The following is a 12,778-nucleotide window of genomic DNA, read 5'->3' as shown; positions in this document are numbered from 1 at the left end:
AAATGGTCGACGAACGACATACGCCGTCTCGGTCCATCTTGAATCTACCCCAGAAATTTGTCTCCGGTGGGGTAACGTTTCCAGGGTATGTTCGGAAGGATCTGAAGAAATCGATTGAAAAGTTTGAATGTAGAGACGATGACGTATTTGTTGTGACGTATCCAAAATCAGGTAAACGTGTGACTCTCTGTCTAGCCTTAACCACATAAGATCAAGGTCACTAATTAGCACAATAAGAGTACAACGGTTGAAACCTGATTGAAGGCTACAGCCTTGAATTATTTTGTGGGCAGCTGAGTGATGGTCCTGATGGTCGAAAACAAAAATTGTTGATTCGATCACTGAGGGCCAAAATCATGCACGCTGCTACAGAAAGGCTCTCGTACGCTGGATAGTCAGCCCCATTGATATCGCGTACTCAATTCTCTGAACTCTAACCGGTCTAACAATATATACCCTAAAGTATGAAATAGAGTGACATTGACTACACACTTTCCCACTTCTTAACTTCCCACGTGTTCCAGCGAAATAATCAGAATTACACTTTCGTCCACAATTGGGGATCGGAAATTGTACCATATAATGAATTCTTTTCAACAAAAACTCAACAGCAAATTCAACACAGGAGCCGATATTACTCCGAATAATGCGGAACGAAACATTGTTAAACAACGGCGATGCTTTGCTCATGATGTTATCGAACAAAACAACTAACAGTGGAAGTCATGTGGATGAGTAACGTGATAAATCTTGCATGGTTAAGTGCACACACAGTGTTCAAATGGCGAACTTCGAAATACATAATTCCAAATAGTTGATCTATATTTTCTGCTAATCTTTTAGTCCTTTTTTCAACAAAGAATATTTTCCATGTTATATAAACACCCAGTTCTTTGGCATTATCCTTTTATGCTAATTTATGGACCTACATGTACGCTAGCCTTCAAATTGATAATACGTATTCCTATATTACCAGTTTTATGAGCATTCGTCAAATTTGTAAAACGCATGAGGGTATGTAATACAACAATATGACATAATTTGTGTTTCAACGCAGTTCAGGGTTAATGACAAGGTCAGTAATAATGGAAAATATATTTGTTGTATGCAACGTGACAGATTCTCAAAAGTTGTGGCATAATTGTTTCTATATTGCAAACTGTGTGAAGGTTACTAACAGGCTCTCTGATTCGTTCAGGCACAACGTGGGCTATAGAGATGGTATCACTAATCCTCAACAATGCTGATACAGAATACAATCTCAGCAAAGAGCAGTTTGCCAGAGTACCAGTTTTGGAAATGCGCCTGGAACTTGCACTGAGGTAAGTGATGCGCCTTATCATGTGGTTAATGTCGAGGGTAGCGCGTATTAATGTTGGATGGCATCGATTTTTTTAAATTTTTTGCGCCATCTTTCTGATCGGCAAAACTCGAACGACGCCAGGTACTGCTTATGTTACAGCATCTAATTATGCTAACTAGCACTCTCTTGTACCGGAAACAAACTGACGCCTAGAAGGCACAATAAACACTGCCAATGGATAAGCTATGTTGTACCCGACTATGTTAACTGTCACTGCCATCCTTCTTGCCAATAGAAGCTCGTTGAATTCACGGTCGTTGTACATCACTGTACACTACAGCACCAACTTCTGAATGCACTCCGGTACTTCTGAAACAAGCCACACATAAAATTGAGTGAATTTTAACCTGCTGTACTCACAAGTTTTGGGACTTATCGACTCCAATATGTTACATCTTGTAGAAATAAAAAAATGACATATTTTACTTTAAAAGCATTTGTCATGTCAAAACCAAGTACGTCTATACGCACAACAATATCAGCTGTCTGATTCCAATCATTAGTATCCTGGTGCGAATTTTTTAAATTTCGCGTGATCATTCCGTAAACAACGTCAACTGAGAGATTGGACGGATTTGAAATGGTAATGTGAATGCCTTAACTTATTTTCCTCTTTAATCATAGGATAAAATTCATCTTTCTGATTATCTATCGACTACTAGCTTGGTTGATGCCAAGGAGTGTGCAAGAAACAATGAAATATTGGCTGGCCGCCTTCGAGGCATCAGACGGAATGACGTATTTGAAATCGATGACGTCACGACGCCTCATCAAGTCCCATTTGCCGTGTAATTTTTTTCCGAGAAAAGCATTTGAAAAGAAGTCTAAGGTATAAATGTTTTCAATATTCAAAGGAACCAAAGGTTCACAATCTTTCCACTAAAAACCAAGTCACTATTGTACGCGTTAATGTATAGTGATTTGCCAAGTCGACGTTGGTTTACACCAACTGCGCAAGCGAGATCCAACCAAAATATGGCACAGTTCTAAGACTTCATGTTTTTGTGGTTGTTGAGTGAGGCAAGTGCAACAAAGTCTATCTGACTTAGAGGGGTCAGCTTGGTAAAGTCCCTGTCCGAAAACGTCGCTTGTCTATCGAAGTTGGTCTCGCGAATTTGACGATGACAAATTTTTAAATATAATTTTGTCATTTCTGTTGCTTATAACACTGCTGCAGTTAATACGTGTTCAGTATGTGGCACTGCATGAAAACCCAATAATTCAGATAAATTCACATTAATGAGTTGCCTGTATTATAGTATAATACACGTGAATTCACATGAATCCACATGAATACAGGCTTGCTGAGTACAAAAAGTGGATTCTTGACTGTATTCATCTGTATATGCACTCTTCAGTTTAAATACAGGCAATAATCCATGTTAATACAGTAAGTATTATAGGGTTTTTATGCAGTGTGGTCAATATAATTATTAGAGTTTACTGGCCAAGTGAAAATGACTTTGCTATCACCCATTATTACACTGAGAAAGAATATTTGTATCTTTCAGATTGTATATATTCTGAGGAATCCGAAAGATACATATGTATCATATTACTACTTTCATATTAATACTTGGTTCATGGTTACTATGACAAGCCCTGGTCAGAATTCTACAAAGCGTGCGTTGACAAACAATGTAGGTTTAGATTTTTTTCGATCATAAAGCCTTAAATACTTTTGCACGTTTCCCGCCTGAGATTCAAAAACATTTTTGTTATATTTCTAAAGTCGTGTGGATCTAAAAGCCGCATATTTTGAAAATATGTTAATGTTGTTCTTTCACCCTGTCACAAATGTAACATATTTATGCTTATTTATAATGATTACCTTCCTGCTTGTCTCACTTAAAGGGATATAGTCGTCGGAACTGTGCTCAAAGGTCGTATGGGACCCACACGACCCATAGCAACAATGTATCCAAGGAACAATGGTGATTGATGACAGTTAAAACATGTCTGTCATAATCTATCATCGTATAATTTAAATGTTGCAGCTATGATGATGAGGTGCATATTGATATCGTTCACGAAATACATTGTTTGTAAACAAGAAACTCGCACAGGCGCCGTTCCGACGACTATATCACTTTAAGCCAGGGTTGGCTAATTAAAATTGGCTCCTAATACTCAGATATAATAAATATTCCATGTTGAACATTGACTGTAGGAAGCCAGTAAACTGAAACAGTGTACCTGTACCTTCATGTCTCTAACTCAGAATCGTGTCAGTAAAAAGCCTCCGCAGATTCATGAGCCCTTAAATACCAATCTAATTTTCTTATTTTTCTTCTTGCGCAGTGCCGTATGAAGACTGGTTTGATCACGTCTTAGGGTGGTGGAAACATAACGGTGAGAAAAACATATGCTTCTTGAAATATGAAGACATGAAAAGGGTATGTAAAGAGTTTTATATCCTGTTTGTGTAATCCTGAAGGTTGTATTTGCTGTATTTTAATTTATTCCCGCTATCACATTATCAAACTCCATTGTAATTTCTAGATAAAGTTACTCTTCTTATTAAACCTCAAAGACGAATTGATATTGGTCTAGGATCGATGCTTACAGATACAGTATATTTAATGGAGAAAATGCATGAGAAATGCTGAATTATTAGTATAGAGAGCGTTCTAGCAATCTGATCACCCTGCAGTATTTCGCAAAAATTATTTGTGTCAGGCTTTTGGATTTTGATTTTTAACGTGGTAGGCGTAAATTATGCGTACACACGCTTAGATCCTTATCAGGAACACAATGCCCTTGCTTCCTTGACTGTACTTCAGTTTGTTTGAAAGAGTGTGTCTGATTATACTCTTAACAAAGCGCCCTCAAGGCTCGCCTTCAAAAATGTCGAGATAATGCGAATTTTAAAGATAGCAGATGATATGTATCTTTGCGATTAGAGATCCAAGTGGATCCAATTTAAATGTATAAATTAACGAGTGTGCTCTGAATTATCAAAGTGCATATAGGGATTAATGATGCTTTATGTCCTGGTTTGGTCTTTCTGCCACTTGACGAACGTGCTAATTAGTCTAGACGTCATTTTATCAATCTGTGATCACTTGATGTCATATGCAATTTCAAATTCCGAAACTCAACCAACCTTAGATGGCGCCTTCATTTGTCATTTTCACTTACCAAATTGACGTTTCCGTTTTACCACGATAATATGCTGACACTAAATGAAACGCGAATGGCTGCTATGAAGAAATAAATTGCATTCTTTTCAAACTTGTATTTTATGACCGTCTGATGCATCGAAATATTTAGTTTTACAAGCAATATTCATAACTTTCTACGTTTTTTCGGAAGAATCCTCGAGCTGCACTAGAGACTTTGTCATCGTTTTTGGAGAAGGATCTCTCGGAAGAGGCGGCGACAAAAATTCTCGAACACTGTAGTTTTGAAAGTATGAAGAAAAACCGAACAGTCAACATGTCTTTTAATACTTTTATGATTGACCTGAAGAGAGCTGCATTCATAAGAAAAGGTAATGACATTCTGAAAACTTGATTATTTTTAGCTAACCACAAGATATAGAAAGGAAACTTAATCATCGGGGTCTTTTGTAAGTGTATACAGTTCGATCTGGTATACGTACTTATTCTTCAACACTGCAAATATTCTAAGGTAGAATGCGCCTCGAATGCAAAAGACTTAAACTTTTGCTGAAACTTTCCTGAATGAAACTTTCAACCATTCTGTTACCAAATCAAGATTAAAAACCAGGGGTCACCGTGCAAAGTTTAAAACTAGCGAAATAAATTACCCAACATTTTGCGATATTTGAAATTCAAAATGGCCGCCATTCCTGTGTTAACTCCTTAGGGGAAAGTTATATTTTGTATTTTCTAAAAACTAAGACAGTGAAAGTATTTCTTTCTCCAGAACTTTAAAATGACTTGTCGATCAAAAAATAATTGTAGAAATTTTTAGTGCTGCTGATATAAGTCCGCTTACAATTATTATAACCAGTGTAAACTGGAAATATCCCAGCCTCTTCAGATGTAGATCTATGAGCACAAAACGCCACACGGAAGGCTGTCAAAAGTAACTAGGCATAGTAATACCGTGTTGAAATTAATGCCGTTCACGGAACGCAAATTATAGCCATCGATCGTAAATAGCAGATACCTTCTCCACTGTTTTATCGTCCAGGAACTTCAACTGGATGGTAACAAATCGTACTCGATGGTTGTTTCTTTTGCACTATAGGTACCGTCGGAGATTGGGAGAACCACTTTACCGTCGCTGAAAATGCTGCATTCCAGGAGCTCTATGACAAGAAAAAGATAGGTTCAGGACTGAACTTTGACATGTGACTTACTGACATTCGTTGGCTGCCCTGCGGTCATCTTGTATACATACTTGTATCAGACAGCAATGGATTTTTATAACTGTGTCTGCTTTGTTTCTTGTTATCGCAGAATCTTACAACTTATCGTCTTCTGGTCGATGTTCCATGTTGATAGTTGTGTTACCTTGAGGGTACGAACCTATGACCTGTGGTTTAAATTAATGATAAACAAGTAAAGAATAATGCTGACATATTTCAGAACTCAACCTATGGTATATTTTTAAATATTGACTTTTCAAGAAATTTTAACAAGTGCTGTTACACAAGTGAGTAAACTTTTCTAGCGTTACATGTACGTTAACGTTGTTGAAACAATATGAAGTGTCATTATTTTTCGAGGTGAACAGCAGCTCTTTGCAGCAGCCCTTTCCTCTCATTAGGATATGCAAACTATTCCCTCCCGTCAATTACAAGTCATGTCCTTTCTCCATCCAACGCTCCCACAGCACCACCTGCCCCCAACTAAAAAACAAACGGTTACTTCGTCTGAACCATCATTGCGCCGTATATAAGCTGACTGATACTCACATGTGCATGCTAGGTATATTGTTGATGTATACCGTGACGGCATCTTTATCATGTCATTAGGTAACGTCGTTAGATCTTGTGTGGCCAGCATGCGAAAATATGGTTTTCAAATCTTCGAAAACGTGTATTTGGGATTGTGTATGGTCTGCATGTTTCCCTTTCTATTTGCCCCCATAGTCGACGACTTTTGTGTGATATTGTTGTATAACGCAGCAAAGCCAGTCGCGGTTGAAAGTCTCTGTAGCTAGTTTTGCTCTGCAACATTTTATCTCATTATTTGACGACCGCCTCTCCACTGCTTATGGCCGACCCCTAGACGAAATAAAGTACAAACGATAAGTGTGTCACAGTGACGCTGTATTGTATAACCCTCGAGAGCTAAGTTCAAAGTTCACCTCCGAGTCCACTTCGGACTTTCAAGGCAAAGGTACTCCACAATGGCTGACAAGAGAAACGATTCACCGTCTATATTAAATCTCCCTCAGAAATTTGTCTCAGATGGCGTGACATTCCCAGGGTATGTTCGGAAGGATCTGAAGGAAGCGATTGAAAAGTTTGAATGCAGAGACGATGACGTATATGTTGTGACGTATCCAAAATCAGGTAAACGTATAACTTTTTTGAGTCGCTATCCTTCACTGAATTGCACACTTAGGTTTCTATCGGAGTGATACGGTCGGAAACCTACTTAGAGGCTAAAGCACTCGTACCAGTATTGTCGATAGCTATGCCAACGCCTATGGGACGTGGCTGAAACCCAAGTTACGCGAATCGATTGAAGACGACCAGTTTATGCAAAAGTATTGCACACCCCAGATACCAAAGCGCTCATAGGCTGGGTAGTCTGAGTAATCATAAGCGTACTCGAATGTTGTACTAGAGTCTCTAACACACTCAATACCCTAATGTATGAACTAGAATCACACTATCTACAGGCAACCCAACTTTCACGCTGGCCGCGTGTTTAAATGAAAGCATTAGAAATATACATTCGTGAACCGTGGGGGTACAGGAAATAAAACCTCTTTTTCAAACTCACGTAGACAAATATTGGTGCGTTGCAACGTTTTAAACAATTTAGCTGTGTTTGAGGCCAAATATGTTGAGAGACTAAACAGTGATTCTCATATGCAGGTTTGAATAAGGAAGGTCCCTGTATCATTTATTTTATGATCCAATGGGACTCCGACGGAGCTGTACAGTAAAATGTTTAACGAATCAGCAGAGGATTTCGGAATGTATTATGGTATCAGTGGAAGAATCCTTGTTTAGCGTATGTTCCACCATGGCCTCAAAATATTGCAATAAGAGTTACGCAGATGACAAAAAGTACTAAACACACATGCCGAATGTTCAAGTAGGACAGTTCTGACATACAAAACTTCACATAGTGGAATTGTATTTAAATAATCTTCATTTGTAAATTATTTTTTCCAAAAAGACCAAATTTTTCATGCTATCCAAACACCCTGTACTTTGGCTGTGAAATTTTATGCTAGTTGAGAGGCTCGCTTTATCTCTTGTATATTTCAGTGTTGCTAATCTAGCAATTGTTCAATCAGTATGACGCAATAGCAATTATATAACGTGATTTGTGTGTCGACATAGTTAAGGAAGAACTATGAGAACTAAGGGCTTGTATTTTGTTTACTCGATTCAAATGGTGAAATAATAGCGAAAGTTGTACTATTTCTTTATTGCAAACTGTGTGAAAGTTACTCAATGGCTCTCTGATTCGTTCAGGCACAACGTGGGCTATAGAGATGGTATCACTGATCCTCAACAATGCTGATACAGAGTACAACCTCAGCCTTGAACAAATGGCACGGGTACCCGTTTTGGAATTGCGCACGGAATTCGCACAGAGGTAACTGAAATCCCACATCCTGTGGCTAATATCGAGGTTAGGGTGTATCCATGTGGACCGCTATCAAATTTCTTTTGTATTTTTTGTGCCACTGATGGATTAAATGAGTAAGAGGTAAACCGCGTATGCTTTAGCCACGTCTTCCTAGCCAGCAGTGAACCCTTTGAGTGCCAAAGTCGATTTTTGTTGCATTTACACTATACAACGCCAACAATTTCTTTCAGATCTAGACAATTTTTTTCCAGATTTTTCCCAAACTTTTGGTCAAAAAGTGCAACCCATAAAAATTTATATGTCCATTTGATCCAAAATCATAGAAAAATTACAGAAATATTCATAAAAATTGATAAAATGTTGCCCTGATATTTTTTTTGGAAAAAGTACAGTGCTCAAAGGGTTAATAGAAGCTTGTTGAATTGACATTCTTAGTATGCTGTTTTTCACCACAAAGTCGACCGATGACATTTATTTCACTCTTCAGTGATCAACCCCTGCTGAATCACTCTTTTGAAACAATTAACAAATACGATGGCATAAATTTAACACACTACACTTACAGAGATTATGACTGATCGACACTGATACGTTACCGTGCAAAAAATCAAAATTAATCTATATGTATTTTAAAAGCATTTGCAATTATACAAAAGTGAGTACGTATTTGCGTGTTAAAATACCACTTAAAATCTTGTTCAATCCTTCATGACCTTCAGTGCGGATTTGTAATTTCGTAACGTTTTCCGAAACAACTGGGAGATGGGACGGGGTGAACATGGTCATAATCGTCTGCTGATTTTCATTTCCTTACAGGATTAAATTCTTCTTTCTGATTATCTATCGACTTATATTTTGGCTGCTGCCAAAAGATGCGCAGAAAACAATGATAAATTATCGAGCGACTCTCATGGCATCAGACGGAATGAAGTATTTGAATTCAGTGACGTCACCACGCCTAATCAAGTCCCATTTGCCGTGTAATTTCTTTCCAGGGGAAGCTCTGAAAAAGAAGTGTAAGGTAGTGCAGTGTTTTGAATGTCTTCAATATTCAAATGAACTTTGATTTCAGTTTTTTCACTGGTAACAAAGTCACTACCGTGTTGAAAGCGTAAGTGCTAAGCAAGGCAATGCCGAAGGAGTCGTAAGTTTTTTTATAGTGCGCACGATTCCAAAATCTGGTACCGTTATGAAATCTTGTCTTTTTATCTTTGTTGAGTGCGCCAAAGAGACGGTCAGTTGCAATTGGTATATCTGACTTGATGTCGTCAGCCTGGTTTAGCCTCTGCCCACGAAACGCTGCTTGGTCGGCGCAGATGAAGTTGTCTCATCAATAATTGACACCAACAAAATATAGGTTGTCATTTCCACTGCTTATAACACTTCTGCAGCCATTACATAATCGGTATAAACATTGGGATTTAATGGGCCTATTGTACGGCGCGACTTTGCAATAGTCCATTGAGAAACACTATCTATATGTTGCATCTTTCAGATTGTATATGTTCTGAGGAATCCGAAAGACACATATGTATCATATTACTACTTCCACAAGAATAATTGGTTTCATGGTTACTATGACAAATCTTGGTCAGAATTCTACCAAGCGTGCGTCGACAAACAATGTAAGTTTGGCTTGCTATCAATCGCAGTAGTTTTAGATACAATGCACGTTTCAAGCCTGAAAATAAAATCCGTTATTGTCATATTTTGTACTTTGGAAATGGGAATTCGTGTAGATAAACAGTGGCAAGTACCGAAAATACCGGCCACTAACAATGTATATAGCTCATTATTTAATTATTTGCCTGCTGCTTCTCCGACTTAACTCGCAATGTGTAAAAAATGAAATTTGGTTCCTGCTGTGATAAAACATTCACGAAAATAAAACTTAGCACGGATAATTGAGAACGACCATATAAAATATACACCTGTCTCTTCGTGTGTCCAGTCAGTATGCAAACATACACACTGATACAATATATTACTTCACTGACTCACATAATGGTGTCGGTAAAGCCTAAAATCTGCCAAATCATGAGCCCTTTACCAATCGCCTCAGTGTTCTTCTTTACGCAGTGCCGTATGGCGATTGGTTCGATCACGTGTTAGGATGGTGGAAGCACAAAGATGAGAAAAACTTTTGCTTCTTGAAATATGAAGACATGAAAAGAGTAAGTAGTGTCTTTGTGTCCAGAATATGAAATGGTTTCATTTTAATTTACCCCCGTAAACAAAATGTACTGTAAACTATATAAAGTTGCATACTTCTTTTTCGCTAAGATGCAATGATGTCACAGTTCGATCGAGGCTCACCAATTTAAGGCAACGGAGGTATTGTCCGGAACACATGGCGTCGAGGACCATCAAGTCGTACGGTGTGCGAGGATATAAATGCCGTTATTTTGCAAATATTCTTATTGTACACCTTTAAGTCGCATCTTAATAGATAGGTCTGGAGTATAGCTTTTTCAGAATGACCTGTCATACACTGCATAGGAGGGTGCAGACTAAGAACGTGTTCGGCGCGTCCTCTACGTGAAGTTTCAGAGCATGCATTGCAGTGCACTGTGATGAAATTGTAGTTTAGCAGAATAATATCAGCGAAATTCAAAGCTTTTTGACTTGTAATAGGTCACTATGTGCCTTGAAAAGAGTGAATCCGTTCTTCTCTTTCCCAGTGTTTTCATGACAATACCGTGATGTCAAAAGATAAATAGCGTCTCATAGCGCCAAAAGTTATTGGAACCTGCGTTAATTGTGTGGTTCTTCAGGTCCACTGCGACCAAAATTTACTGTACGGTGAAACTCTATATGTTACTGACGTAAAGATGTATAATACTACATGATGAATCCACAGTTTTGTATGTTTTTTTCATAAGAATCCCCGAGCTGCAGTGGAGACTTTATCATCGTTTTTGGAGAAGGACTTATCAGAAGAAGAGACGACAAAAATTCTCGAACACTGTAGGTTTGAAAATATGAAGAAAAACCCAACCGTCAACATGTCTCTACACACTGCTGTATTTGACCTGAGGAGAGGTGCATTCATAAGAAAAGGTAATGACATTTTATGAAATTGATCATTTGTTTGCAAATCCATAAGCTAAGGAAATACTATCACCAGTATTTGATGCGTCCATATAGTTCCATGCATTGTTGCCTATAACAACCAGATATTTGCCATCAATTTTGACCATGCATCGTCTCGGAATTGCCTATTGGGGCGGGGATGTTAAACTGAACTTGTGGTAAAACAAAAGGTTGTTTCTTTTGAACTGTAGGTGTCGTCGGGGATTGGGAGAGCCACTTTACTGTCACTGAAAATGCTGCATTTCAGGAGCTCTATGACAAGAAAATGAAAGGTTCCGGACTGACCTTTGACATGTGACGTCATAAAGTCCCTTAGCCATCCTGTGGTAATATTTATATTACAGCCATCCTTGTATCATATAATAGCCCGTTTGCATAATAGTCGTTGATTAAAGTTTGTGTATGGAATCTTACGACTGTCTTCTGGCTGTTGGTCTGTTGGATGATTGTTTTATCTAAAAGACATCAACTTACGACGGATATTTTTGTGATCTTCACTGCTATCCATATTTTCTCTTTTTAGGAAAATCACTCAATCAATCAGTATCTTTCTCAGAGTAACAAAAAATGGTAGCCGTTTTCAATTTTAAATGCCAGTATTGTTTATTTCTCTCTCATCCAAAATGAAACCCCGATTGTCTTCTCAATTCTTGAAGGAAAATGATTATGCTGCTTTCATTATAACGAAATGTACATCTTTACTTAAAAGGCACAATCATACGTACTGGTTATCTATCTGTTGCTCGCATGCTTCAAGTTTCGATGGTTTTCATACATTAACTAGTTTCACAGGAGGTTTGGTTCTGTATTAACTCTACTGAGTCATTCGTTTGCATTCTCAATTTCTGGCCACCCTGGGCAAATGACGAATATCTACAACGACACTTTTTACCCTAGATATTGACTCGATGGAATGACGACACAGTTATAAACATCAGCATACTCTGCTTTATGTATTTATTAAAATTATGACAGGTTCTTGGTAAGAAATGATTAACAAAGCTTGCAGAATATGCAAGGAGGTAAGGTGACGCTGTGTTGGAGTGGCTGGTTGGGAGAAAATGTGGACAGACTGACACACAGACAGACAGACAGATAGACAGACAGACACAGATAGACAGACAGAAACACAGACCAACCAGACAGACAGACAGTTAGAGACAAAGAAGCAAAAGATAGACTCAGAAAAAAGGGAGACACTTAGTCATAGACCTAGGAACTTGTCACTTGAGCATTCCTGATCATCGATGCCAAAGATATGTCAATGATGAGAAAACTGTCCACTTGTGCATTAATGATTTTAATTCACAAACGATAGACTCATTAGTGGCTATTAAAATGTATCAATATTGATACATATCACAGATTCTTTGGTATTTATTTCTTAGATTAATCGTAATAAATTCATTTCAATGAACTTTACGTGCCAGACTTGTCATATGTTCTTTGTTTTGGATTTGGTGAGTTTTTCTATGATGACGTCTACAAGACCTTATCAAGGCTTCATTCTAAAATACGACTAAGGATTGTGCGAATTGAAAACTAAATACGATGATTTAAACTCCTCCAATCT

At 38.0% G+C, this 12,778-nt stretch overlaps 2 protein-coding genes across 4 annotated transcripts; both read left to right on the top strand.

Moving 5' to 3' along the window:
• Nucleotides 1-5,952, top strand: LOC139120503 (sulfotransferase 1E1-like). 2 transcript variants are annotated; one of them, XM_070684975.1, is made up of 7 exons: nucleotides 1-171; nucleotides 1,199-1,322; nucleotides 2,026-2,192; nucleotides 2,875-3,003; nucleotides 3,665-3,759; nucleotides 4,679-4,856; nucleotides 5,582-5,952. In XM_070684975.1, the coding sequence occupies exons 1-3, from the start codon at nucleotides 3-5 to the stop codon at nucleotides 2,153-2,155; spliced, it is 423 nt and encodes a 140-aa protein (XP_070541076.1). In that variant the 5' UTR covers nucleotides 1-2; the 3' UTR covers nucleotides 2,156-2,192; nucleotides 2,875-3,003; nucleotides 3,665-3,759; nucleotides 4,679-4,856; nucleotides 5,582-5,952. The 2 variants fall into 2 exon arrangements, with proteins under 2 accessions (XP_070541076.1, XP_070541068.1); XM_070684967.1 differs by having other exon boundaries at nucleotides 1,988-2,192.
• Nucleotides 5,953-6,239: 287 nt separating this feature from the next.
• Nucleotides 6,240-12,627, top strand: LOC139120488 (sulfotransferase 1 family member D1-like). 2 transcript variants are annotated; one of them, XM_070684948.1, is made up of 7 exons: nucleotides 6,240-6,854; nucleotides 7,995-8,118; nucleotides 8,929-9,133; nucleotides 9,608-9,737; nucleotides 10,192-10,286; nucleotides 10,995-11,172; nucleotides 11,397-12,627. In XM_070684948.1, the coding sequence occupies exons 1-7, from the start codon at nucleotides 6,689-6,691 to the stop codon at nucleotides 11,501-11,503; spliced, it is 1,005 nt and encodes a 334-aa protein (XP_070541049.1). In that variant the 5' UTR covers nucleotides 6,240-6,688; the 3' UTR covers nucleotides 11,504-12,627. The 2 variants fall into 2 exon arrangements, with proteins under 2 accessions (XP_070541049.1, XP_070541057.1); XM_070684956.1 differs by lacking the exon at nucleotides 6,240-6,854 and adding an exon at nucleotides 6,861-7,304.
• Nucleotides 12,628-12,778: the final 151 nt, after the last annotated feature.

The sequence above is a fragment of the Ptychodera flava genome, chromosome 2 (assembly GCF_041260155.1).
Source record: "Ptychodera flava strain L36383 chromosome 2, AS_Pfla_20210202, whole genome shotgun sequence".
NCBI lineage: Eukaryota > Metazoa > Hemichordata > Enteropneusta > Ptychoderidae > Ptychodera > Ptychodera flava.
This window is presented reverse-complemented; position numbering and strand designations above follow the sequence as displayed.